The sequence below is a fragment of the Engystomops pustulosus genome, chromosome 5 (genome assembly GCF_040894005.1).
Source record: "Engystomops pustulosus chromosome 5, aEngPut4.maternal, whole genome shotgun sequence".
Lineage (NCBI taxonomy): Eukaryota > Metazoa > Chordata > Amphibia > Anura > Leptodactylidae > Engystomops > Engystomops pustulosus.
In genome coordinates this window covers 29,592,336-29,618,893 of record NC_092415.1, presented here as the reverse complement: position 1 = coordinate 29,618,893, position 26,558 = coordinate 29,592,336, and the positions used below count along the sequence as shown (strand labels likewise).

Sequence of the window (26,558 nt, the reverse complement as noted above, 5' to 3'; positions counted from 1 at the left end):
CGGGGCACCGCAGATGCAAAAACAGTGTCTTTGCAATGAAAACATTACACGTAATTTGGTGACATAATAAGCAGCGGTTAATTATGCTCAATTTAGTAACGTTTCCTGTTTTGTCAGATTAATAGCTGCCGTTTTTCCTTCCAATGTGATTAGTTCAGATCCAAAATTAAAGGTCTGTAGAGTCATGGCTGTAGGCGTTGTGTGCTATGAATCTCCTGGCAAAAATGTGTTTCACCAATTTATTCTTACATTTTACTATTTATTTTTACATTGCATATACTGAACCACTATAATAATTTATTTCATGGAAATCTACCATCAAAACCCATCTTGATAAACCAGGGACACTTACTCATAGATCCAGACACCGTGACTGTGATAATCTTCTTATATTTGTTATCCATTCCTTCTATAATCAACCTTTAAAATTATGCTAATGATGGGGTGGTACCAGAGCCCCTCAGTGCTATATCTGTCATCTCTGTCTCCCCCTCCCCTCTGCACTTCCCCCTCCTTCTGCCTGCTGTAATCTCATTGCAGCAGAGAAAGTTTCAGCACACAATGACAGCGGGGAAGTGCTCGTACACAGTGTAACGGCCGATGAAGCTACAGGTTCATAGGTTGTTACACTGTCTCTCCCTCTCCCTGCTCCAGCAGCACTTCCTCCTGCCTGATGTAGTCTCACTACAGCAGAGGGGGTTTTCAGGGGAGTGTTTCTTGCACAATGTAACAGCCTGTGAATCTGCAATACAGAGGGGTCCAGGAGCTGTTCTTGCTGATTAGCATCATCTTAAAAGTTGATCTTAGAGGGAAGGAGATTACCACAGTCCCGGTGCCTGGATCTATGAGTAAGTGTCCCTGGTTTATCATGGGGGATTTTGATGGTAGATTTCATTTAATAAAAGGCCCAAAAGAAAACCCCATTTGTGTGGTCTAGGCAAAACTAATTCTATATTCTATTTTCTATTCTATTCTATATTCTATTCTATATATGTATCAGACTTCTTTACTCACCTAATGGACCATGCCATAGTAGGATGCACAGCTCTCCAGGAGTCAATGAGGAAGCTGCTGGCTAGTGACTACTTCCATGGATCATCACTTATGATCGATGATTAATATACATGTGGAATAAAGTCTACTCACATTTCTGCTACGACCAAATGTGTTGCGGCCAGAAAAGGACTCGTCGCTGTAAGTGCTGTCGTTATCGTTATAGATGTCTGAGTAGGTGCCCTTTCTCTTCATGGCGTCTTGTTGCTGCTGCTGTAAATGTAGAATATAGCTGTGATGTGAACAAAGGGTTAACATGCAGAAATTTGATCCATAAAGCTATATGCGGTTAATAAAATGTGTAGCACCACTGCTGAAGATGCATCTATTATAGCAAACCTTACTTCTTCTTCCAAATGCCCCGGATTGATCATCTGTAGAATTGCACAGTGTAACAGCCTGTGAATCTAAAGCATTGGGAGGGCGCTGTGGTGGCACCCCCAGGAGCCCTACTGGTTTCATAGCATAATTTTAAAAGTTGATTTTAGAAGGTAGGAGGCCATGGATAACAAATATAAGAAGATTACCACAGTCACGGTGCCTGGATCTATGAGTAAGTGTCCCTGGTTTATAATATTGATTTTGATGGTAGATTTAATTTACGTAAAGGGATTAGGATAGATTTACTTGTGAAGATGTGTTAGAGACTTTGGGACTTAGTGGGAAAAGGGAGAAGCTTAGAAGAAAGGTATTGGCTCCCAATGTAACACCTCGTGCCCAAAAATGAGCCATCATCTTTGCAACATTTATCATCTCCAGGAACGGATTAAGACCACCATGGGCCCAGGGCTGTATGAATATTATAGCCCCGACTAGTCTGGAAATCACTTCCTACATATGTACTAGAATCAGCTTCTTGGGGAATGGAGGTTGTGTCCCATCTCCTGCTTTCAATCTCCGGTTTCAGGACCTTAGGAGAATTTTCAAAGGTCCTAAAATGACTCTTGTGTACATGAATATTGATAGCAGGAACGGATGTACAAGGATTTCGTGGGTGCAGGACCTTCAGGGTAGAAAATTTGGTGGGTGGTTTGGATGGCCATGGGCCCCCTAGAAGGGTCCACCCAATCCGCCTATATTATAATCCACTAATGATCATAGACTGTCTAATCCAGGCTTACAATTTACTAACAGACAGTATTATAAAATGTGCTTCTAAGTTTCGTAAATGGAATCAACAAGTGACATTAAAAATATTGTGGAACCGATTGAAGTAAATATTCGAAAAAAAAGCTGAAAATATAATGTCCTACATTTAAATAGAAGCATAAAACTAACAGCTGTATATATCGTCGTGTTAGCAATCCAAAACTGACCCTTAAAGGGTTATTCCCATTTCAGCGTGTAATTAATACTCCAGCGCAGTGTATTTTATGAGCAGCGTATGAAATAAATTCCTCCCTATATCCCTTAGTAAAGTTAGTTGAATTCTTAGTAGCTAAAAACATCTTGTTTGTGATTTAAAAGGGGTGTTCCCACTTCAGCAAATTCATGTTATTAATTGTATGATGAAAAATGATACAACTTTGCAGTATATTTTCTGTATCAATTCTCTACGGTTTTCTAGATCTCTGCTTGCTGTCCTTCTATAGAAAGCTTCATCATTAATTTCCAGTGGTCATAAATCTGACCATGGTCACACAGGTGCACGGCTCGTTATAGCATATGATACTAACGACCCGTGCACCTGTGTGACCATTGGCAGATTTCTGTCCACTGGAAGTAAACTATTAAGCTTTCTATAGAATAACAGAAAGCAGAGGTCTAGAAAACCTGGATGAATAGTACATAGTAGATACAAAAAGTATATTGTTACAAACAATAACATGAATTTGCCAAAGTGGGAACACCCCTTTAAATCACAAACAAGATGTTTTTAGCTACTGAGAATTAAACAAACTCCACTAAGAGATTTAGGGAGGAATTTATTTTATACGCTGCACGTAATATACAGTGCGCTGGAGTAAGATGCGCCAAATGTATAGGAGTTACTCACACTGGCGAGCCTCTCTTGTTCCCTCATTTTCTGTTTCATCACTTCTGCTTTCTTTGCCTTTTTCCGCTCCAGTAGAGGTACAATCTTCTCGTCTGTCAGGCGGTTTCGGAATTCGCAGAACTCGGGCCAAAACTTGAACATTACGCTGAAGATTGTCAACTAAATGTACAGATACATTCACTTATAAATTTTACACAATTATGTAGAAGGACAATAAGATATTAAACTCGTCAGCCGACTACGTAACGATGGCTCTGGTGGGTAAGTACGACTATGTCATGGCGGCTCTGGTGGGTCAACACGACTATGTAACGATGGCTCTGGTGGGTCAGCCCGACTATGTAACGATGGCTCTGGTGGGTCAGCCCGACTACGTAACGATGGCTCTGGTGGGTCAGCCCGACTACGTAACGATGGCTCTGGTGGGTCAGTCCGACTACGTAACGATGGCTCTGGTGGGTCAGCCCGACTACGTAACGACGGCTCTGGTGGGTCACTCCCACTATGTAACAACGGCTCTGGTGGGTCACTCCCACTATGTAACAACGGCTCTGGTGGGTCACTCCCACTATGTAACAATGGCTCTGGTGGGTCACTCCCACTATGTAACAATGGCTCTGGTGGGTCACTCCCACTATGTAACAATGGCTCTGGTGGATCTGTCCCGATACCAGTATGGAGTTACTATGTGTTTGTACGGGTTTGCTTTGCAAAAAAACATAAAGTGAATGTTTTGGATTTACTGGGTTTTCTACATTAGATTGTGATTGTCTCAACTAATGTATCAAATTAACACAAGCTGCTGCCTGCCTCAGGTTTTTCTAAGAATTAAAATATGCTAAAAATATTCAGGTGTGGATAGAGGAGACTAAATTCAGTTATTATCCATTGTGCACAATGAAATACATCGACATACAAATAATGGTGTGGTTTTAGTTTAAATAGATTGGGACACATTTACTTAGCCAGTCCGGAGGAGATCCCAAAAGTTCATTGTCCGACGACAATGCATTGTGCAGCGATTCACTTACAATCTGCACCCGACTTGCTGAATGTGTCGCTTCCCCGATCAGGTCTGCAGGAGTTCACCATCTTCCTCCTGGTGCATCTAAGTGCTTGCGACACAATTTTTAAGTTAAATCCCACGGTTTGTCTGAGTCCGTCGCATCGTCCGACGGCCCGCTCCCCCGAATTTGTGTCGCATGAAACACAAATGGCACCAGGATTGTGTTTTTAGGTGCCACAGGACAGGAGATATCCACTGCTAAAGTTATAATCTGTATATAAAACTCACATTAATGATTCCAACTTTAAAAGAGGTTCTTTGAAACCTAGAAACAAACCATAAAGGGGAGATTCTCTTCTCTAATATGACACCAGAACTGTGTTTCTGGGTTCATAAGATATAGCTGTCTGAATAGGCTATCATGGCATCGGCACGGGATGTGTACAGTTAGGACGTATATGGATGTATGAGAGTGGTGAAGGGCTTAAGTCCCTAGATATGTTTCATATGTATCAAATACAAATGTGAACATAGCCTATTCATCATAATTCAAACTAGTAAATTTTAAATACTACCCTACTTATGGGATAACTACGGCTTTTGGGATTTATCTAGTTAAAGAGTGATATCCCCAAAGATCATCTGGCCAGGGTTCCACACTGTGGGATGAATGTGTTTATGTCTTTATAATGAATGTTTATATCTATGCATTCAGCGGACCTGTGCTTCCCGGAACACATATGGTCCTAGGTCCCGGCGTCGCTCTATAATCTTCTCGGCCTGCTCCGGAGGAATGTCTATCTGCAGAGCTGGGGGGATGGACGAGTTGATGAAACAGTTGATGATGGCCGTGATCTTGTTCTGAATTGTAGACTCATCACAGTGAGAGTGGCACAATTCCTGCCGGACAAGTACAAAAAAAGCCCCAACATTATATTGAATGGGTTAGAACAGTTTGCCACTAGTTATAGCTAATGCAATATAGCTAATAACAATCTAAAGATTCTTAATCGCAATAGGCTTTAGGAACTATTCATAGGCTTTCCCTCATACTCAGTTTGCAGCTTTGTGTCTTAAAAGTGTTGTCTGGAGGTTTAAAATCATGGCTGCTCTCCTATACACACAGCGCCACACCTGGCTGTGGTTTGTGGAGGTATTGCAGCTCAGCTTTGGTCATCTCTCCGCAGCTATGCTGACACAAACCATGGTCAGGTGTGGCGCTGTTTGTAGAAGGAAGTAGCCATATTTTTTTACCTCTGGACAACCCCTTTGATAACGTGGCTGTAGTCCACCATAAACAAGTACTAGCTGTCAGCCAAATGAGCTCTATACTAGCCTGCGTTCACACATTCTTGTACATTTCAAAGCCAAAAGCAGGTGTGGATCATAATGTGTGAGAACATATCATTAAGAGGTTCTACTCATCCTCTTTTTTCTCACTCCACTTAGTGTAGGTCTTGGTTTCCTTAGGCCCAACAGAGAAAATCAATTTAGGGGCCCACTCTTCATTATCCCCCAGAAAATATTCTCTAGCAGTCTCTGGGGTTCAGTACTGAGTTGAGCCAGGGCCCACCGGAGGATCCTCTGGTACTCTGGTGGGCCAGTCCGACACTGACTCCACTCCTGGTTTGAACATCGAAACCTGAAAAACTGAGCGTGTGAATGCACCCTCACATGGTCACATGATCAACTTTCCACGTGTTTTCATTGGGGAGATGGGAGGAAAACTACTGCAGACAACTCCGACAACAGCAATTCTCACTGGGGAAAAAAACCTCAGCCATGTTGAAGTTCCATATGCCCAATCCTCTTTTATACCTGAAGAACTGATGGCAGCTGAACATGAAATACACATCATATGGTCAGCCGTCCCACTAAAATTGGTGGACATGGAGACCTTGGTGGATGTCTACTTACAGGCATTGTTGCTTGCCATGACTAGCCTACTACAATCCTATGTGATGTCTATGATAACAAAACACTTGCTTCCATCTTGCCTTATATTTTTGCACTTCTTGCCAGAACAGCAGGCCGTTTTCAAAGAAATCTCCCTTTAAAGATATAAACCGCTGGAATTGGTTCGCTGTGATGGGATTTAGTAATGCTTTGCGGAAAGCTATGATTTCTTTGGAGGAAGAAATCCACTTGCTGTCTAATTGCTGCAAAAATAAAAATAAAGAATTATTCCTTACACAGAATACAGGCTCTGTCTTATGCACAAGTAGTGCAGAATAACCACAAGGGCCCAGATTTATCATAAGTAGGCAGGGGCGTAACTTGAGGTGGTGCAGAGGGTGCGGTCGCAACGGGGCCCAATGAGGCTTAGGAGGCCCATAAGGTGTAATTTTCGCATATGAGAAGACTAGTACTGTAATCCATACATTATAGTCGGGGATCTGGCACAGACTTTGCATCAAACTGCACATAAAAATCGGCATTTGCATTGAGCAGGCAGGGGGGATGGTGAGGAGCAAAGGACATATGCAAGAGGAGACTGAGACACAGGCACACAGGGCTACAGTAGTTTTTTTCCCTGGGACTCACCGCAAACTGCGGGCAGGGAGCCAGATAATGGGAAATAAAGTTTTATAAAGTAGTGGCAGTATTTGAATGCTGACAAAGGCATTTTAAAAATCAGCAAAGCAAAGGCTATTGGAACCTGCCACCGGCTAAAAATCTAATTTCTGGTGACAGGTTCCTTTTAAGCCTCAACATTTGGTGTAAATCATCACAAAAAAATCCCTGTTTTGTGAATATTTGACACCAGGAAACTAAATTGAAAAGTTTGATAAATGTGCCCCAAAATAGGTAGATGAAGAAAAAAAGGTCATTTACCTTCCAAACTCCTAATTTCTTCTTATTTGTTTGGAATATGACATCTTCTGCCACATCTTTCATCTGCGACTGGAGACAAAACACATAAACCACATAAACACTTACAACTTGCGCCTCTATTGTTCCCTGTTAGCAGGGATTTCTAGTTACTAAATCCTTTCATTAGATCAATTGCAGGAATATATGCTGGATTTTTTTTTTATATAAAGATCTTAAAGGAACCTATCAGGGCGATTTAGGACACTAAACCAACTACAGCTCCTTAAGGACCCAAAGAGGAATGTTATGTCAGAAAACAATGGATTGCATGCCGCACCAGAAGTGGATTAAAATTGTCGTTCTTTATTCACTGATCCATTAAAAAGTATACAAAAACACTTGTCAATGGCAGTGTATCCTAGGTTAACACTGGGTTTAAAGTAGTGAAAAACCTACGCGTTTCAGGCTTACAAAAACGCCCTTACTCATGGCTAATCTAGCCACATGGAGTAGCCGGAGTTGAGGCTACACGGCCTGGTTACTCCACACCCCAGTAGCCTCTTTGATCCTCCTACCAGATATCTTCAGAGCGTAGCTACAAGGAGCTGTGCGCACTTCCCTGCGAAGCCAGAGTTCTGCGCATGCACAGTAGCTCCTGCTTTGGAGCATGCGCAGAACTCTGGCTTCACAGACAAGTGCGCACAGCTCATTGTAGTGCACCTACCATAATAGGTAGATCTGTGGTGGTAGGTTTCCTTTAAAGGGGTTGAAACATGGCTGCTTTCATTTAAAAACACTGCCACACCTAACCATGGTCTGTGCTGGTATTGCAGGTCTATGGAAATGAATAGAGCTTAGTTGCAATACCACACACTACCCATGTTCTGGAGAGGAGCCATATTTTTTAACCTCTGAACAACCCCTTTAAAATGATTCACAATGGTTCTCACTTTACGTTTCTGGCGTTCTCTAAATTCCTCAGTTGATAGAAACATGGGTAGCCATTTCTTCTCAATCCTCGCCCGGACATATTTCTGTATCTCGGTAACAACTGTGGGAGGCAGGCGATCGTGAAGAAGCTTTCCCCAGCCTCCTGCCAGCATCATGACCTGCAAAATATTAGCATTTTTATAACAGATACTTCCATATGTTTAATTTTTTTGACAAATATGTACATTCATTTTTACTTATTTAACATAAGGGGGATTTTAGTGGTTTTGTGTAACACGCCCAGAGGTCTAGAGGAGCATTTCCCTACTCTTTGGCTGCTTGGGGGGCAGCTTGGTGGTGTTGCGGGATTGTAGACCACCATCTTCATCCAGGAAAACCCTTCCTACCTATGAGTCCCATAGGTCTTTTACAGAAAAATTCTTGTTGGTAACTGTAAAGTAAAAAAGAGTATTACTGCTACTTCCTCTTGTCTCACCTGTTCCTGCTGATCTCTTGTAGCGGGGCTGTTAGGCCCAAAGAAATATTTTTTATTTAAATATTTATTCTTTATATCCTTGGACGTTTCTAGCCTTTCATCCTTCTTTCTATGCGAACCCCTCCGTAGGTGTTCCAGATCCAACCAGCACTTGAGATCAATACTACAAAAGTAATAAAGTGCGGTGAACAATGTGAAAAAGAATGAAAAAAACTTGTGCTGTATACATGAAAGTGAGAAAATCAGTACTGAGACGGGAGGGGTTACAGTAAATACAAATGTCAAGAATTATGGGGCTCATTTACTAAGGGTCGTGCGCTGCAGTTTAGTCAGACTTTATGGGGCAGATTTACTTACCCGGTCCATTCGCGATCCAGCGGCACATTCTCTGCGGTTGATTCGGGTCCGGCCGGGATTCATTAAAGTAGTTCCTCCGACGTCCACCAGGTGGCGCTGCTGCGCTGAAGTTCCCCGAGGCCTGCTGGAATGCACTGAAGTACACCGGCCTATTCCTAGTGAAGGTAAGTGTGAGTCCTGCAACACTTTTATTTTTTTTTAATGCGGCGGTTTTTCCGAATCCGTCGGGTTTTCGTTCGGCCACGCCCCCCCGATTTCGTTGTGTGCATGCCAGCACTGATGCGCCACAATCCGATCGCGTGCACCAAAATCCCGGGGCAATACAGGGAAAATCGGCGCAAATCGGAAATATTCGGGTAAAACGTCGGGAAAACGTGAATGACCCCCTATGTCTTTTCCGGGGGTTGCACAGTTAACAGGTGTCTGCGTTGGGATTGTGTCGCACCCAATCGGTTTTTGGCGCCTCTGCGCTGGCTTCCAGGCGACCTGGCGGCGTCCTGTCGGACGATCTGACTGATTCCGACTGAGCGCGAGATTTAACTTTCAAATTGTGTCGCAAGACATGCACTTACATGCACCAGGAAGAAGAAGATGAACTCTGTCAAATTTAGAGGATCAGTGAGATTCTGCCAATGGTGGATGCAATGATGGTTCTTTTGAAATGGGTTTTAGAGTATCTTAAAGAAGACCTGTCACTCTCCTGACTTGACCGATAGCCATAGACGGACAGCGGCGGCTTTCTTTGTCCTGCCTTGTTTTAGTTTAGCTTTACATTTGCAGAGACAGACTAGAATATTGTATCGCTGATGTGTGATTATTTGAATACCTAGAATATTTGAGGTGCCGTGTGCTGAATATCAACAAGAATTACCGGTATACCATATCCAGCACAAATGCAAGAACCGGCGGCCCAACAAACTCAATAGTCTACCGGTAGATCCACCTGTTTACATGTGAGCCAGGCCGAGCCTGCTGTTAGGGCATTACTAATGGGAATACAATAACTTACATTAGGTTGGTACAAATGAAGATGTTGTTCATGTTTATTGATTACCTGTGGCTGGGACTGCTACCGGTGATGTAGCTGACGTTGTAGGATGCACTTGTGCACCAAAAAGTTATAATACATTCAGAGAGTGATACATTCCCCACTGCCCTAGAGTTGGAGTGCTAGGCAGGAGCATAAATAGTAATAATAATTCTTTATATAGCACACACAGATTACGCAGCACTGCACAGAGCTTGCCAAATCGTTCCACAAATATTATTATAGGTGTCTAATGCAACTAATCCATGAAATTGTTTGTGGCTCCTACATAATACCTGTATTGGTGTGCACAGGACACCAATATCAGAGTAGGTGTAATGTCCCGCAAGACGGGTCATCACTAAATTCAGCACCTTTAAGTGTATATCACCTTTAGGGCAGTGATTTCCCCCTGGCATTCATCTAACTAATACTATGCTATTCATTAATTTGCTGCCATCTATTGCCCAGAAGGAATGTTTACATGTCTGCCACTAAGGAGTTAACGTGCTATCTATTTATGTTTTGTCTGAAGTTAATGTAACTTCCTGCAGAATCCAAGGCTTGTGATTGGTTGGAAGACTCAGAATATTCCAGAACTGTGTGGACAGATCAAGTCTATAAATTCAGGCCCTTTCCATGGCTTTGAGTCAGTCTCACTGATTCCTTCAGAAAGATTATGTGCATCTGGATTGTTGCCCAGGCAGAAGAGCCAACCTGGCTCCTGATTCTAGCCTTCTGACCACTGGATCATGGTTAGGAACTCCTAAGTTCCTGCTCTACAATGGAATCAATGCCACAGTTAACCAATCCACCGCCTTGTGTGCGCCTGTAGGAAGGATTGTTTACAGCTTGTTACCTGCTGATATTCTTGACTGTGTGCCAGTCCAGAATAGAAACCGTGAGGTTTTTTTTGCAGAGATTCCCATTGTGATCCCTGGCATACCACTGAGATCACGGACCTTGCCTTCACCATCTGCCCAGGGATCCATTTCCACACACACCAGGAATGCCCCAGGGGTATCCTTTTTCTAAATTGCAGCCTCGCCCTCTTCTTGCATCTGCCTGCTGGCCCTGATATGTGGACGAGGCCTGTTCCTGTGGACCAAGCCACCGTGACATACTTTGGCGCTAGGCCACAACTACAGCCAGCCATTCCAGTCCCTAGGAATCCAGCTGCCCCCAAAACTGCGGTTAGTGCCTAGTGGGGACAACATTGCACAGGGAGAAATAGACTCTTTAGCTCCAACATTTGGAGACTTAGTTGTGCATTATAGAAGCTCCAGTTGTAACTTTGCTTGGGGCCCATCTAAAATAAGCAGTTTGTCATATTTAGAAGCTCATTGCAAACATATCAATCCAGCTGCTATTGTCTCAAAGGAATAGGTCAACAGGGTATTGCATTTTACGTCTTCTGGTATAACCTTAAGGTATGTCCAAGAGAACTTTTGAAGGCCTGAATAAGGGATATTGCAGATCAATGTCTAATGAATATAAATTGCATTACGGTGCTCTGTTCTCAAATACATTGGAAGTATTTGGACCTATCAATTCATGAAAAATGTTGCATACCAACATATATAAATAAGGTATCTTATAAGCGTCCAATATAAAAATGCAGCCCAGTCCTATGTAAGCTCACGTGGGACCAGGCTTGGCAGCAGGGACACTACAAAGGAACGGCTGCCAATTAAAAATCCTGGCACTGATGCTATAACATTGCTGTGTCTGCTAGGGGCAGATGTTTTTATTCTGTATGACAATGATATAATGGGTTATGGGGAATTAGCAAACTCATTGCTAAATTCTTATGGAGCAATATAATTGTATCTGATTCTCCATCCATCCCACGCTTCAGCAATTCTAATTTACCTGGCACTTTGGTATGACAAGGTTCATGTCATAACACACATTAAGAACGTGAGAATGATTTATGGGTCTCTGTAAACTGGCAAAACTGCAAGGAAAACAAATGCCTATAACAAAAGAAATACATTACTAATATGTAAACTAGGATTGGGACTTGAGATTAATATCCATTGCTGGTCTCTAGTGAAGGAACAATGTGAGGACAAATAATATGTGAACTTATCACAATGAAACACAGATTATAGGACAGGGTTATTGTGAAAAGGTTTTTCTAGGTCACTGATTTTATAGGGTTTAGATTAGTGGAGGTCTGACACCCCACAACCCCAAGGAACTGCTTCTAGCAGTAGAAGTAACATCTATCCGGTGGACAGATGGTGGAGAACAAGATCCAAGCCTGAGGCTTTATTATTGTCTTTGTGTTGTGAGGTGTTACAGCCCTGTACCTTGCAAAATGATCTTCTAGAAAGGAGCGGAAGTGCTCCAGCTCCATCCTGTGCCGGAGTAACATGTCAAGGTTGTAATTCCTGTACTCTTCTGGAACCAGCTCCCATAGATTGGGCTCTTTAGGTAGGTCAGGAGGTGGGACAAAGATGTTCATATTGATCTGGTTCTGGAATAAGAAAGTTTATATTTTACTGTTTAAAGAAAAATTAAAATATATATTAAAAATAATGCACAGCTCTAAAATATGCAGGGTGAAATACATTAGAGGCTTCAAGAAAGCGAGGCAGAACTTTTAATAGATGTATAATGGTAATTTACCTAATGTCCTGACCCCTACACTTACACACACATTACAAAAAGACATGAGGTAAAGTGGCCAACCCCTTTAAACACAAATCTATCGGACCCTTGATTGGTCTCATTTCATGTACATTGGACAAACATTGGGAATCTGATTCCGCCAACATGTTATATTCCCTGGTGTGTATAACCACCACCTCCTTTTGTTTCCTTCTCTTTGGCTTACACTCTTCTGGGTCCTTAGGCGGTGCCTTTGTACCCATTTCACTAGTTTTACAAAGTTGGCTGTTCTGTGTCCTAACCTCAGATTTGCTGTGTGACTCCAACTGAACTCAACAGATTTATGTATAGCGATTCTTGGTGATGACCCTTGCTTGACCTGAATGTTAACCAAAGCGCTCTGCCCTGACCTTGGCCTGTCTACAGCTATTCACTACCTGAGCACCTGGTGCCTCGCACCAGCGGATCCTGACCGATGTGGGTCAGCTGTCATCTGTGCCAGGATTACTGAAAGATAGCAAACTTATCATGGTATAGACCAGATCCCATAATGGGATAACATGGTGAAAATTGTTATGGTGTTTGAACTTTATTAAAAGAGGGCTGTGGAGTTTTAGGGGTGGACATTTGGTGAAAGCTCATTTTGATCTTTTCCATAACCCCCTTTCTGCTATGTCCGCCACTTAGAATTATTAAGAAATATCACACAGGGCAGACTCACTTTGTATTAACCCCTCTATGCAAATGACAATGGGTTTTTCATGGGGTGGACATCAGTTTAGTTAAAAATTGGTCACAAATAGCACACAAATACACATTATTATGATTTATAATATCATGTGTATCAAGTGTTTTATTCACAACATCTTAGCTCAGAGAACAAGTTACGGATTATATTATGTATGACTAGGTTTCTCTGGGAGTCCGAGTCCTGGTCATACCAAATGTGTCCAGAACTGCCGCTGCCATAAAGTGATGACGTGCTGATAGATGAGGTGTTTTGTTCTGCTGATTAATCACTCTTCTTGGAATATTTAATCTGATTGTATTAGAAAGGCTTATAGAGTTTTGGATTTGGTGGCACAGTCACTGCTCTGATATTACGTGTGCCTGGAGCCGTCCAATCCTGACATCTGCACTAAGGATTCAGGAGATTTATCTGTGTTTTTCACATAGCAAGTATTTTAATGGACCTAATAAATGTAATATGTAATATACAATAAAAGAGAATAAAATTATTTGTGGGATGGCATTTAAAGGAGCCATTTTGGGGGGGGGGGTGTTTAATTTTTACCCTGGTTTTCTTTTTTTATCGGTTAATGACTAAAACAAAGATTTTGTTCCAGTTTTTTTGAATCCCCGCAATGTGGTTAAAAAGGCCCTGCTCCAGAGAGAGATACCTAATTATTTCTTTCCTCCTTCACATCATATACATTATACACCACTTGGTCCTTGTCAGGCTCCAGGGGTAGTGGACCCACTGGACCACAATGGACGATGACATAAGCCGACACCTGGGACCGGAATCTAAGTGCCATCCGGTTTTCACCATGTTGCTCCAGGGGCACGACTTTGTCCAAGGCGAGGTACAAAAACGTCAGGCAGAATTGTGGTCGGGGACAGGCAGGAGGTCGAGACAGGCAGCAGAGGATCAACATTGTTCTGTGTATAGAGCTCTATGGAGGCTTCTTTTCTACTTAGCAAACTGTAGTTCCTAGTATTTAATGCAATGTATTGAGAATGCAGTGAAACTGTCGGAAAAACTGTATTTGCGCCATTTTCTTGTGACCTCTGTTTTTACGGCTTTCACTGTGCGCTCCAAATGAGACCTCCCATATATTCTTTTGGTCAGTACAATGAAATTGGTATCAAATTTATTTATTTTTTACATATTTGCATTTCTTATTAGTGAGGCAAACTACACTGAGTACAGTTTGTCTTACTACGGCGCATGCTCTTCAATAATCTGAATAATATAATATAATATAATATTTATTTGCTATTTTGGGGGGGGGGAGAATAGGGTACTTGAACTCAGTGGGTCTGATCTTGCATACAATTAACTGCAATACTACTAAATTGCAATGTAGTGTGATTTTATTGCATCTACCTCTGCCAGGGTCTGATTCAGAAAACTCAATGACAGACCTATCTCTCCAAGACTGCCAGCTTTCATAGTAACAATTCACCACCCCCGATGACACCTTTGGCGAGAAAGGGGCTGCAGTCCAAGCCAATTTGGCAGCACACATGCGCCGCTGGCTTTTACATACCATGGGTGTTTGCTTTATAATGTCTGTGATCCCTTTCCATACATCCTTAAAACTGGGAACCTATCACCAGTTTTGGGACCCTAAATCAACTACAGGTCCTGTGGTTTAGGTTCCCAAAATGGCCTTTATGAACTCTCAGGGTGGGGGCGATAAAAAAAATAAACATATATTTACTTTTGTTGGGCACACCGGAGACGCCCCGGCTTTATTGCATGTGCACTCACTGTACCCACAGCGCATGCGCAAAGACGCTGGGATGTGCTACTCTGGCTTCAATGCTGCACTGTGCAGGCATCGAAAGCTCCAGAACAGGTAAGTATTAATGTTTGGTTTTTGTTCTGCACCCACCTTGCAACTCATGCATGGTGATTTGGGACACTAAAGAATGTGGGTGGTATAGTGTCCCAAATCGCCCCGACAGGTTCCCTTCAACGGCACATGTTGTTAAGGTGTTAATACAAACTGGTACTTTAGTAACCTAGTGGATTCAGAAGTTTCCTGCAAAGAATAGGGATCACAGAGGGCCTCCCCTGTTCCCTATCTTTATCTGCACCCCATTCATAGATTTTTGCTTAGTGGCTGTCCAAATCTCAATGTAGAACATATGCATGCCAAGTTCAATTTTCCCATTTTGTGAAATATTTTAAATAAAAAATTAAATATATTTTTCTCCTACATATAAAAATTTGGAGAACATTGCCCCAAAACGAGTGCAGTAAAGCTATTCTCTTACTTCATCTTTCTTGGACGCCTTCTCCTGTTGCAAAGCCTGTAGTTTTCGATAGTTAGCTGACTCCAGCTGTCGTGATTCTTCAACCAGCTCTACCTAATAAAAGGAATAAAACAAAGTAAAGAAGAAATGCTGCCGACCTCTCTGCCAGTGCTGGGGTTACACTGACAAACGAATGAGAAGACCATCTGTCCATTGTTGTGACAAAGAAATCCTGATGTGTGTATAGTGATAAATCTGTCATCGCTCCTCTAACAGCAGTTATTTTACTCGGAATATTGTGGGATGTGATGTGGAGCAGCTGACTATCCCAAATATAATTCCTGACTGTAATAAAGAGAGAAAGGACTATATTCTATTATATGACCTACCTACCTGACAGATAATCTAGCAAAGCCACCTCCTCCAGAAAACTATTACTAATTATCCTCTCATGCTGCGTCAATTTTCTGGAGTGCTCTTCCGTGGATAATTAGATGGTTTCGAGCTGATTTCCAACTCATTATTTGGTGGTGGTTCAACATTTGGGACACTCCCATCAATCAGCAACCAACACAAAATTGAAGCAGAAGAAGAACATCTTTCCCTTTTTATTGGTTTGGCCTGGTAAATGCAGCTCAACTCAAATAAAAAGGAGCTAATCTGAAAAAGCACAACTCAGCCACTACACAGACACCGGTGCTGTACTTTCATCTCTGTTCTCATTGACGTCTCTGATGCATTTGGAATCAGCTGACCGGTGGATTAGGCATTAATGAATATGGATAATACCCAACCTGTAACATTCCCAAATTTGACTCCTGTATTTTTTTATAGAATCTGATCTCCTCATTTAACACTATCCCCCAACTCCGGATACCCAAATGTAAATTGCACACAATTACAATATGGCTACATTTTAGCATGAATATTACAACCCAGACTTATTCTGTTCAACCAATTACACAATTAATAACCTATATTCTTCCAGGTTTGGTTCTGTAGGAACACAGAGTGAGGTGTAATTAAAACATAAACATTTTTCTGTATTACCTGCACGTGGACACTTGCTTTCTCTAGCCATTGTCCATTACAGAACATGTGTCATTGGCATGTAGGGTCCACTAACACATCAACTAACACACTGACAGAAGAAGAGACTTCCCAAGGTAAGAATAGGCCCTGCTCTAAGGACATGGGCCAAGGAAATGAGCCATAGAAATGAATTTGTTCATGTGCTATCCATTGACTCCATGGGCAGCACATTGACATAACCATTGGCCGTGTGCAGGGAGCTTTACTTTGTGAAAGTAGTCATATGGTTTCTCATTTTTGAGCATGGGACTTCGTAATGCCCACCTATAGTACTGTACATTTTCCCCTATTGTTCAGCCCCTGTCAAAAAGACTAACATGTTATACAAAATACCTTCCCATAGGCCTGTCTGTCTAACTCAGTCATCTGTATCCAGGCGGAGAGTAGAATCACGAGGACGTATTCTTCAGCAGAGTCGAATAAATCCTCAAAAGGTGGATCAAGTTTCTGGTAAATCTCTTTCCTTATGGTCTGCTCAACACCAATGTCCATGGAAGCTGAAGGAGCAAGGTAAGTGCCAAAAATGAGCTGGAGGAGAGAATCAAACTGAGGTCAATAAATCATTTTTTGACTTTAATGTGGGATTAGAATTTCACTAAAAGAGAGAACTTGACAGAAGATAGATGCATCATGTACCCGGCCTGTACACTTAAATTTGTGGAAAAAAACTCAAATTCTTGAACAGATGTGTGCAACCTGCGGTTCTGCGAGCGCTGGGAGGCATGGTCAGGCTTGTAACTCCACAGCAGATTGAATGACAGGTTGTCTATGTCCACTCCTGAAATTGGCCAGGTTTCACCAGAAATGAAAAACAGACCATTCTTAAACACTTTACGTCAACAAGGAAACTAAAATTTAAAATCACACCTAAGCATTTAACAAGCATTGCAGAAATCCATAGCACGCAGAATGTTCATGTAGGGTATCACAATTTTTTCACCATTATATGGCATGCGTTCTTCAGGAGTAATGGACTGGATTTTGGACCTGCTGTGCCACCTAAATCATTGGCTTTAGGCATTTCCAAAGATGTCAAGATACCTTATCTGAGCACTATAGAGCTGGGAACCCAAATGCTCAGGCACCTACCTTCCATGGAAAGTGCCTTTTATCACCAACAGGTGCTGGGAATTGGGCAGGAAAAGGAATACAGGAGCAAACTGTCCCTTTAAATGTTTGCTGACTGTTATGGTCTACAGGACAAATTAGAAAAAGGATGCGCACGCCTTCCAGCTCTATAGAAGCACCAAAGTATGTAAGTGACCTAGCAGCCATGACTGCCCGGATGTGGGGCTTGTCAGCAGTCTGATACCAGTGACACTGCAGCAGGCTCTATGTCTAATTTTCAGTTGTCCCTGTACTAGTGAGCGGAGACTTGGTGCTATTATGTCCCCCATAGACTGCACACAACAAGTAGTGGAGAATCTGCTCCATAACCCTTTCTCTTAGGCCTCATGCACATGACGGCAGAGGCCGTTAGCTAGCCGCACAAACTACAGCTAGTGCTCGGCCCCTAAGCCTTCTATTAGGCATGTTCACTGCGTGGTAACCACCATAAACATGCCAATGATGTCGGCCCAGACGGGGTACATGGCCTGTTGTTCGCGGCATACATGCACTAACAGTGGTAAGCATGAGGCCTTAGAGGAAATCCAGGATAAAGGACTGTAAACCAAGCACACTTACACTGGTATGTGTCCCCTCTGGCAGCATCCACTCATTTTTAGCTTCTTAAGCCCTTGTTTTAATGAGAAAAAAAAAGTCTGATGTCAGTGGAGCCCAGAGCCCCTCAGACTCATTTGCATCATTTTTAATACCTTTTTCGCACAAAAACAAGGTCTTAAAAAGCTAAAAGAAGAGCAGATCCTGCCAAAGGGGGCACACACCAGCGTGTAAGTGTGCTCGGTTTACAATCCTTCATTCAGGTGGTTGATTTCCTTGCATCAAACCAGGTTATTTAAGGCATTAGGGAATGAGGTGCTGACCAGTAGCGCTATAAATAAATCACCTGGAATGAAATACCAAACGTATTGTTATGCAAAGCTTTATATACTGGCAGCATATTTACAATATCTTGTAATATAGTTGTATTGTAGTATATTGTATGAATAATAAGATCCACTAGTGGTCAAGCACCCTAGGGATCCTGAAATAATTGTAAAAATAAAATATTTAAAAACTAAAAGAAAAAAAAAAAAAAAAAGTCATATAACAAAATGACATATAAAAACATAAACATATTCAGAGTTCCTGCATTCTAAAATGCAGATCTATCCAAATATAAATGTTATCATCCCGTCCAAGAGATGAGCCACATTTGTCATAGGGAAGAGCTCACTGCAAAAGTGAACCAAACGACTGGAAAATGTGTTAGTTTATGGCAACCCTGGTTCCTTTTCAAGGATACTCCAGTTTACAATTTATTTACTTAAAGGGGTATTCCAGGAATCAGCATAATTCATATACAAGTGGGCACTCAAAATATAAGCTAATGTGTAATTAGTTGTTATTTAAAAATTTGCTCCCCTTAGCAGAAAATGCTGGTGACATAGACTGTAATGAAGAATTAAAATGCTACTGGCCCTTTAGTCAGTCCGTTAAGAAGATGGCTGCTGGTCACATGTCCACATCACATGTCCTGCACCTGCCTGGGCAGGTCATGTGATCACCACTACGTTTGGCTGTAGTCGGTTGGTTGCAGTGCATTCAGTATGGCTGGTGTTGTGGTGATGGCAGTTACATATCATTACTATGGTAACAGAGCAAGAAAACCTGTTAGATCATCACTGGGAGCAGAGCATAAGAGGGAGGAGGAGTTACTGAGAACTAAAGGATCATGGAACTTGTAGTTTCCAGTGGCGGCCATCTTAGTGATAACTCCACCTACTTTAGAGAGGCCATAAATTTTGTAAATCATAAAATCATATTATTTAGGCTCCGTTTGGTGACTAATGATATTGAGTATTGTTGTATTCATTTATTTATATCATCAAGGGTTTTTGTGGCAGACGTTCATATTCCCGGAATACCCCTTTAAAGTTTGAATTCCTACACGACCTTCCTTATTCACTTCTGTTTCACAAATATCCACAAATACTACAGAGTGGATTTTCTGCTATTGAACAGGGATCTATGTTCACTGTTTATATATTACATGGTCCTGAGTGACAGCTGATATATTGTTATGTGTATGTTAACTCCTTTCTACTCATCTATGTTCTTAGATTTTGTCATACTTGCCAAACTTTAATAAAAATATTTTGAATATAAATGTCTATAATAATCCCATCCCTATAATGCCCTACCAGAAAAACAAGTTGATTTTTGTTTTACCATTTTTCCACCCATACATATTATCATAATGGGGCACATTTACGTAACCGTTCACTGAAAGTGCATTGTCTGGCGATAATGCACTGTGCCACGACTCACTAAGATTGTGCGCCAGATATCCTGCATGTGTCGCTTTCCTGCTCAGGTCCGCCGGAGTTCACCATGTTTTTAGTGGTGCATATAAGTGCTTGGGCTTGTGACACAATTTGAATGTTAAATCCAACGCTCATTCCGAATAAGTCGGATCATCTGACGGCCCGCCCCCTAAGTTGTGTCACATGGAAGCCAGCGCAGCTGCACCAAAAAAGGATCTCGTGTGCCAAAATCCCAGCACAGAAAGGCATAAAAACTTAAGTCCACTAAAAATGGTGCATCTGCTTTTCTGCCAATTCCACCACATTTGGATTTTTTTCCAGCTTCCCAGTTGACACAGAATACTAAACAAAGGCACCAGGAAGTACAATTTATCCCACAGAGAACAAATAAGGCTTTGTAAAGAGAAAAATCTAAAAGCTATATGTGGAAAGAGGGGAGTGAAGAAGGGAAATGCAAAAACCCAGAATCTGGTCCTGTACAAGAGGGGACTTCTGAGAATCCATGAATGCTGAAACTCCTTGCTCAAATTAGTGCTGTCAAACTGACACTCACGCCCCTGCCCTGGCTCCTTGGGATGGTGCGGGCGAGAGTTGTTTGACTTTTCCTTTGAAATTTATCTTCAAACCTGTTTTGTTGTAGCAAGTACCATGCCTCGAAACATCAGAACTTTTTTGATACTTTCATATTCAGAACGGTTCAAGATTGGGTATCTGTCATTTTCGGTACTGAATGACTTCTGCGGTTCTACAGTCGCTTAGTAGCTGTCTGCAGGGAAATCCTATCTGTAGGGTTAGCAGCAGAGCAGGGAAAACCTCATCAGGGTAATATCACCAATTGTCCATATATCTCCCAGGGCTTCCCCAGACACACGGTTCTAAATTATTCAATTAAATAATTTTTTTCCTAGGCCAGGGTTCACAACCTCCACACTCCACCATTGCCATAGAGATACAAAGCCTCTGTCCAATAGACTATGGACTTACTGGTTGTCAATGGGAGGGTTTTATCTAACCAAGAGCTTCACTAGAGCTTCCATAGAGTTACACAAAGCACTAAACTTAAAACACTGTTGTATAGAGATGGGACATCTCTGTATATATGTCACTATATGTCATTTCATTATCCTTTTTTTTAAAAGCATGTAATTAGTAGAGTGAAATTGAATTAATACAATTGTACAAGACACAAAATAAATAGAGATGAGCGAGTATACTCGTCCGAGCTTGATGCTCGTTCGAGTATTAAGGTACTCGAAATGGCTCGTTGCTCGGAAGAGTATTTCCCCTGCTCGAGATCGAGCATTTAATTAAATTAATTTCATTAATTAACAAACACAGTGAATAACAGTGAAGAATAGAATAAAAACAGTGAACACAGGATTATTTAAGTGAAAAACACAGTGAAGAACACAGTGAAGAATAGATTACAGATGTTCGGCACATCCGCGTACTTGTCGGGAGATACGCATGGAACGGTGCGAACAAAATACTATGTGAAGAACAATATATATGTGTGAAGAACACATTGAAGAACACGGTGAGCAGGACGGAGACACCGGGGAGCAGCACAGAGACACCGGGGGAGAAGCAGCACGGAGACATCGGGCAGCACGGAGACATCGGGCAGCACGGACACATTGGGCAGCACGGAGACATCGGCGCAGGGGCAGAACGATGACACTGGGGCAGCACGGAGACACTGGGGCAGCACGGAGACATCGGGCAGCACGGAGACATCGGGCAGCACGGAGACGTCGGGCAGCACGGTGACATCGGGCAGCACGGAGACATTGGGGCAGGGGCAGAACGGAGACACTGGGGCAGCACGGAGACACTGGGGCAGCACGGAGACACTGGGGCAGCACGGACACATCGGGGCAGGGGCAGAACGGAGACACCGGGGCAGCACGGAGACACCGGGGAGCAGCAGCACGGAGACACCGGGGAGCAGCAGCACGGAGACACCGGGGAGCAGCAGCACAGAGACACCGGGGAGCAGCAGCACGGATCCCGGGACAGCGTATCTCCCGACAAGTAAGCAGATGTTCTTGGAAATATCATACCAGTATTGAGTACGCTGATACTTCTAAATCCCTTTCCGAGTTGTCCTTACCTAATTTCCCGGCCTACTCTACATGGTAGATGAGAACTGGTTGATGTTTCCTTCCTAAGCCAAAGTGAGAACACAGAAACAAAGACTGGACAGTACAAACATAGAAGAGTAGTCAACAGATATGGGCTGGCAAAACAGACGGTCAGAAAACAGCCAAAGGGTCAAGGAATACAAAAATACAGAATTCAAACTAAACACCAGTAAGCTCCAAATAAAACTTACAGCAAGCACAGGATAACCTTATATGAGATGTCAGAGCCTCAGTCCAGAAGTTGATTGGACCAATTCCCTGAGATCCAGACAAAGCAAACCAGGAAGGAGAAATAATCTGTCCATCTGAGCAAAATAACTGTTGTCAACCCAGAGCAAAATCAACAGGAGACAAATGGGTGTGGTGGAATTCAATTAAGTCATCCATGAATTAATAAAGCTGCCTTCAGACTAGTAAGGGCAAAATATAACATAAAAACAAAATTACACTCCTCAGCCACAGATGTTGCAGGAACACTAAAAAATTGTGAAGTTGTATGTTGGGTATTGTATTGTTTATTTGCCTAGTATAAATGCACAATACAGACTTATGAGAAAAGATGCTTCCATTGGGAATGCAGATTTTTAACAAAACAGACATGTCAGGAGTGATGACAAATAGTTTTTTATAATGATTTTTTTAATTGAATCCTTATATAGTCAGTTGTAGGTGAATATCAAATTCTCCAGGAGTCCATTTTGCATCCCAGGAACAGGTGGTTCCACAAGAAATTTTCAGGATATAAATATGTTATTGTAACAAATGTTTAGCTACTGGTAATATTCCAAAAAATGATGTGCTCTTTCCATATGAAAACTGCCAGAAACACCAGAAATGTGTCAAAAGCCACAAAATCAATGAAACTGGAACCATTTCTAGAGACCTCAGAACATCTCTGTAGGCTTGTGTTCTGGGCCTGGATGGGAGGCTGGTGATGTGCCTGTGATATCTAAGGCCATTGTAATTATTTTTCTCACAGAAATCAGTCATGACACCGTGTTATGCCAGAGGCGAGTGCAGATATTGTGAACGTTCTGCTCGTAGCCGCTTTGGTGTGGAATCAGATTAACGCTTATTTCTGTTCCAAAGAAAACACATCTTGTATTTGCAAAGGGCTTAAAAAGCTATCTAAGGAACAAAAGTACAGATCCAGGCCAAACGCGCTGATTTGTCTGTGAACGTTCTCATTTGTGTAAATGCCATGGGGTCTGTTTAGGATTCCTTTACTTGTTTTAGAGGTCACATTATGTACAATGATGTCCAGTGCCGTAGTAATGTGTGATATAGAGGTCTGCTGTCACCCAGAGGTGGAGGGAAGAATCAGCTGCCTCTTGTACACGGCTTTATTCAGTTCTATAGGTTTCATAACTGTAACATTTATATTCTTTTATTTAATTTTTTATTTTTAAGCAGCCACTATAGGTCTTCTAATGCCCTCTATACAATTGGAGACTATTGTTGTATAAGGGAATCTTGCTCTACTATGAGCTACAATGTGATGCACCTAAATTAAGAGCATCTATCGTCCTCTGAATGGCCGAAGGCTTACTATAGGAGATGCCATAGATTTCAGCCAAATTAATGACATAAATTGCAGTTATCTTACCAGGTCATAAGAGGCCATGCTCCCTCCCATGTCCTACTGTTTCAAAGGAGATCAGTCTTCACAATCCATCATGATAAACCTGGGCAACTTACTCATAGATTCAGACATCAAGATTTTGGTAATCTTCTTATCCGTTTTATCTATGGCCTCCTTCCTCCTAATAATTAACTTTTAAAATTATGCTAATGCATCAGACGGGCTCTGGGGGGTGTTACCTGAGCCTCTTCAGGCTGTAGCTTCAATGGCTGTTACACTGTCCAGGAGTATGTCCCCCCCCCCCACCCAACCTCCTTGGCTCTACTACCTCTACCTTCTGTAGTCTCATACCACAGGAAACGACGAGGGAGAAAAGGAGACATGTTTCTGCACAGTTTAACAGTCTGTGAGGCTACAGTACTGAGTGGCTCAGGTAATGCCCCCAGAGCCCTTCTGGCCCATTAGCTTAATTTTAAAAGTTGATTTTAGAAGGAAGGAGGCCATGGATAACAACTATAAACAGATTACCACAGTCATTGGGATCGCTTTGCAATGCACTTTTTTTGGACTATGCCCCTTCTTCAATGTTTAAATGGCTTGCATGGCTTCCATGCGACACAATTTAGGGGGCGTGCTGTCGGTCGGTCCGACTGATTCGGAGTGTGGTATTTAACTTTTAAATTGCGTTGCAAGCCCACGCACTTACATGCACCACTAAAAAGATGGTGAACTCTGTCGGACCTGAGCGGGGAAGGACACATGCCGGATATCGGGCGCACAATCTTAGTCCGTGATCTTAGATGGACAATGCACTTTCCGTGAACTCCGGTGACCCTGTAAGTAAATGTGCCCGATTGTGCCAGTATCTATGAGTAAGTGCCCTTGGTTTATCATGATGGATTTTGAAGGTAACCATCATTTCAATTGATTTTTTTCTATTAATTAAGAAACAGGCTCCAAATTGCCCCTTAGTTACTTCCACGTTGCTAAGGCAAATCTGTCCACCAGATGTGTTTGTCACACCGATGAGTGTTAACCCTTTCTGCTCTTTCCCTGGCTGCAGTATGCGATGAGTAGTAGTATGATCAAGCTGAGAGTGAAGAGGTTAATCCTCCCTTTTTTACCAACTAAGCAAATATGTTCACCACATCTCCTTTCCCAACACACAAAATAAAAAATTATCAAAATGACAGTTCTACTTTTATGAAAAATAAAAGGGGCACAAAAATTTACTACACATTGGGGGTCATTTACTAAGGGCCCGATTCGCGGTTTCCCGACGTGTTACCCGAATATTTCCGATTTGCGCCGATTGTACCTGAATTGCCCCGGGATTGTGGCGCACGCGATCGGATTGTGGCGCATCAGCGCCAGCATGCGCGCAACGGAAATCGGGGGGCGTGGCCGAACGAAAACCCGACGTATTCGGAAAAACCGCCGCATTTAAAAACCGAAAAAGGGTCGCTTGGGGAGCGCTTACCTTCACCTGGTCCGAGGTGGTGCATTCCGGCGTGATGAGATGAATTTCAGCGCAGCAGCGCCACCTGGTGGACGGCGGAAGAACTGCCTTCATAAATCCCGGCCGGACCCGAATCCAGAGCAGAGAACGTGCCGCTGGATCGCGAATGGACCGGGTAAGTAAATCTGCCCCATTGTATGTTAAGAAATATTCAAAAAAATTTTCATAAAATATCTTTGTACAGTCAGTTGTATGCCATGTCCAAGCAGTCCAATATATAAAGCTGAGTGTATCTATGTATGTCCGCTATATATATGTCGCATTTACAATAACTAAAAGTTTCACAGCCGCATCCTGTGATTCAGGAAATATCATAATGGCAAGGTTTGAGTGGAAAATTTTCACTCGCAATTTCCAATTTATTTGCCAAAATATACAGTTTGAGAGAGACATTCGTTGTGTATGACTCTCTGAAGAGAATTCCTGAGGTAGGGCGGATTGAGGAACTTGAGACAGAACACTTGGAGTAAACTTAAGAAGCTGTCTATAGAAGCAAAGCAAGCAGAGATCTAGAAAACAGTGAGGAACTGATACAAGTACATTGGAAAATTTTTGACCTTAAATACGCATCCTCTTTTTCCTTCTTTATGTATACATTGGAAAATTGTATAACTTTTCCTTACACAAATGATATACCGTAAATTAATTGCTGAAAGTGGACAAACCCTTTAACAATAGTTATTTACTATCCCGGGTACTACAGCTAGTTAATAATAAAACTAAATATATATTTCAGGGTAAGAAGGGTGTTTGCGTTTCATGAAATTGCTATTAGATAATGTACATGCAAAATATCAAAACCCAGGCTTTGTACACCCAGAAAACTTGTCCTGTCCTGAAATATAACATTACAGGCAGTCCCTGACTTAAGAACACCCAACTTACAGACGACCCCTAGTTACAAACGGACCTCTGGATGTTGGTAACTTACTGTTATTTAGTCCCAGTCTACAATAAACAGCTGTAACAGTTATTAAAGGTGTTTGCAGTTAAACTTTATTGTTAATCCTGGTTCTTATGGCAACCCAAATTTTTTAAAATCCAATTGTCAGAGAGACCAAAAAATTTTTTGGCTGGGGTGACAATTATAAAATATACAGTTTTAGAATTACATACATATTCAACTTAAGAACAAACCTACAGAACCTATCTTGTATGTAACCCGGGGACTGCCTGTATATGAAGTATACAGTATATCAGTTCCATCAGTAGGGCAAGGCCGTTATGATAGGATGGAAATCTAATTAATAAACAAATACCGTAGTTACATTTTCCTTGAAACCTTTGGATGCTGATGTTTTCAATGATTTGTGATAAAGGCACAAACTCAGTTTCTAATAATCCTGTACAGAGATTCGGGAGATTTGATAGGGGTATACATCATATGTTTTGGGTTCAGACAAGGGTCCATCTCACTAATAAAGACAATATTCCCTAAGCGGAATTCATGAGAATCACAAAATATGAAGAACATTATGCAATGTGTTCATACTCGGCACATAACATCTCGTTC

General features: G+C 42.0%; 1 protein-coding gene across 1 annotated transcript in view; it reads right to left on the bottom strand.

Moving 5' to 3' along the window:
* The window catches only part of RGS22 (regulator of G protein signaling 22), a 61,894-nt gene that overhangs the window by 2,094 nt on the left and 33,242 nt on the right, over positions 1-26,558 (bottom strand). The window contains exons 15-24 of the mRNA XM_072151496.1: positions 16,706-16,900; positions 15,302-15,394; positions 11,995-12,161; positions 8,296-8,458; positions 7,820-7,978; positions 6,891-6,959; positions 6,053-6,214; positions 4,776-4,955; positions 3,050-3,208; positions 1,147-1,266 (exon numbers count right to left, since the gene is read on the bottom strand). Of these exons, the coding sequence (XP_072007597.1) occupies positions 1,147-1,266; positions 3,050-3,208; positions 4,776-4,955; positions 6,053-6,214; positions 6,891-6,959; positions 7,820-7,978; positions 8,296-8,458; positions 11,995-12,161; positions 15,302-15,394; positions 16,706-16,900 (1,467 nt within the window). The remainder of the gene's footprint in view (positions 1-1,146; positions 1,267-3,049; positions 3,209-4,775; positions 4,956-6,052; positions 6,215-6,890; positions 6,960-7,819; positions 7,979-8,295; positions 8,459-11,994; positions 12,162-15,301; positions 15,395-16,705; positions 16,901-26,558) is intronic.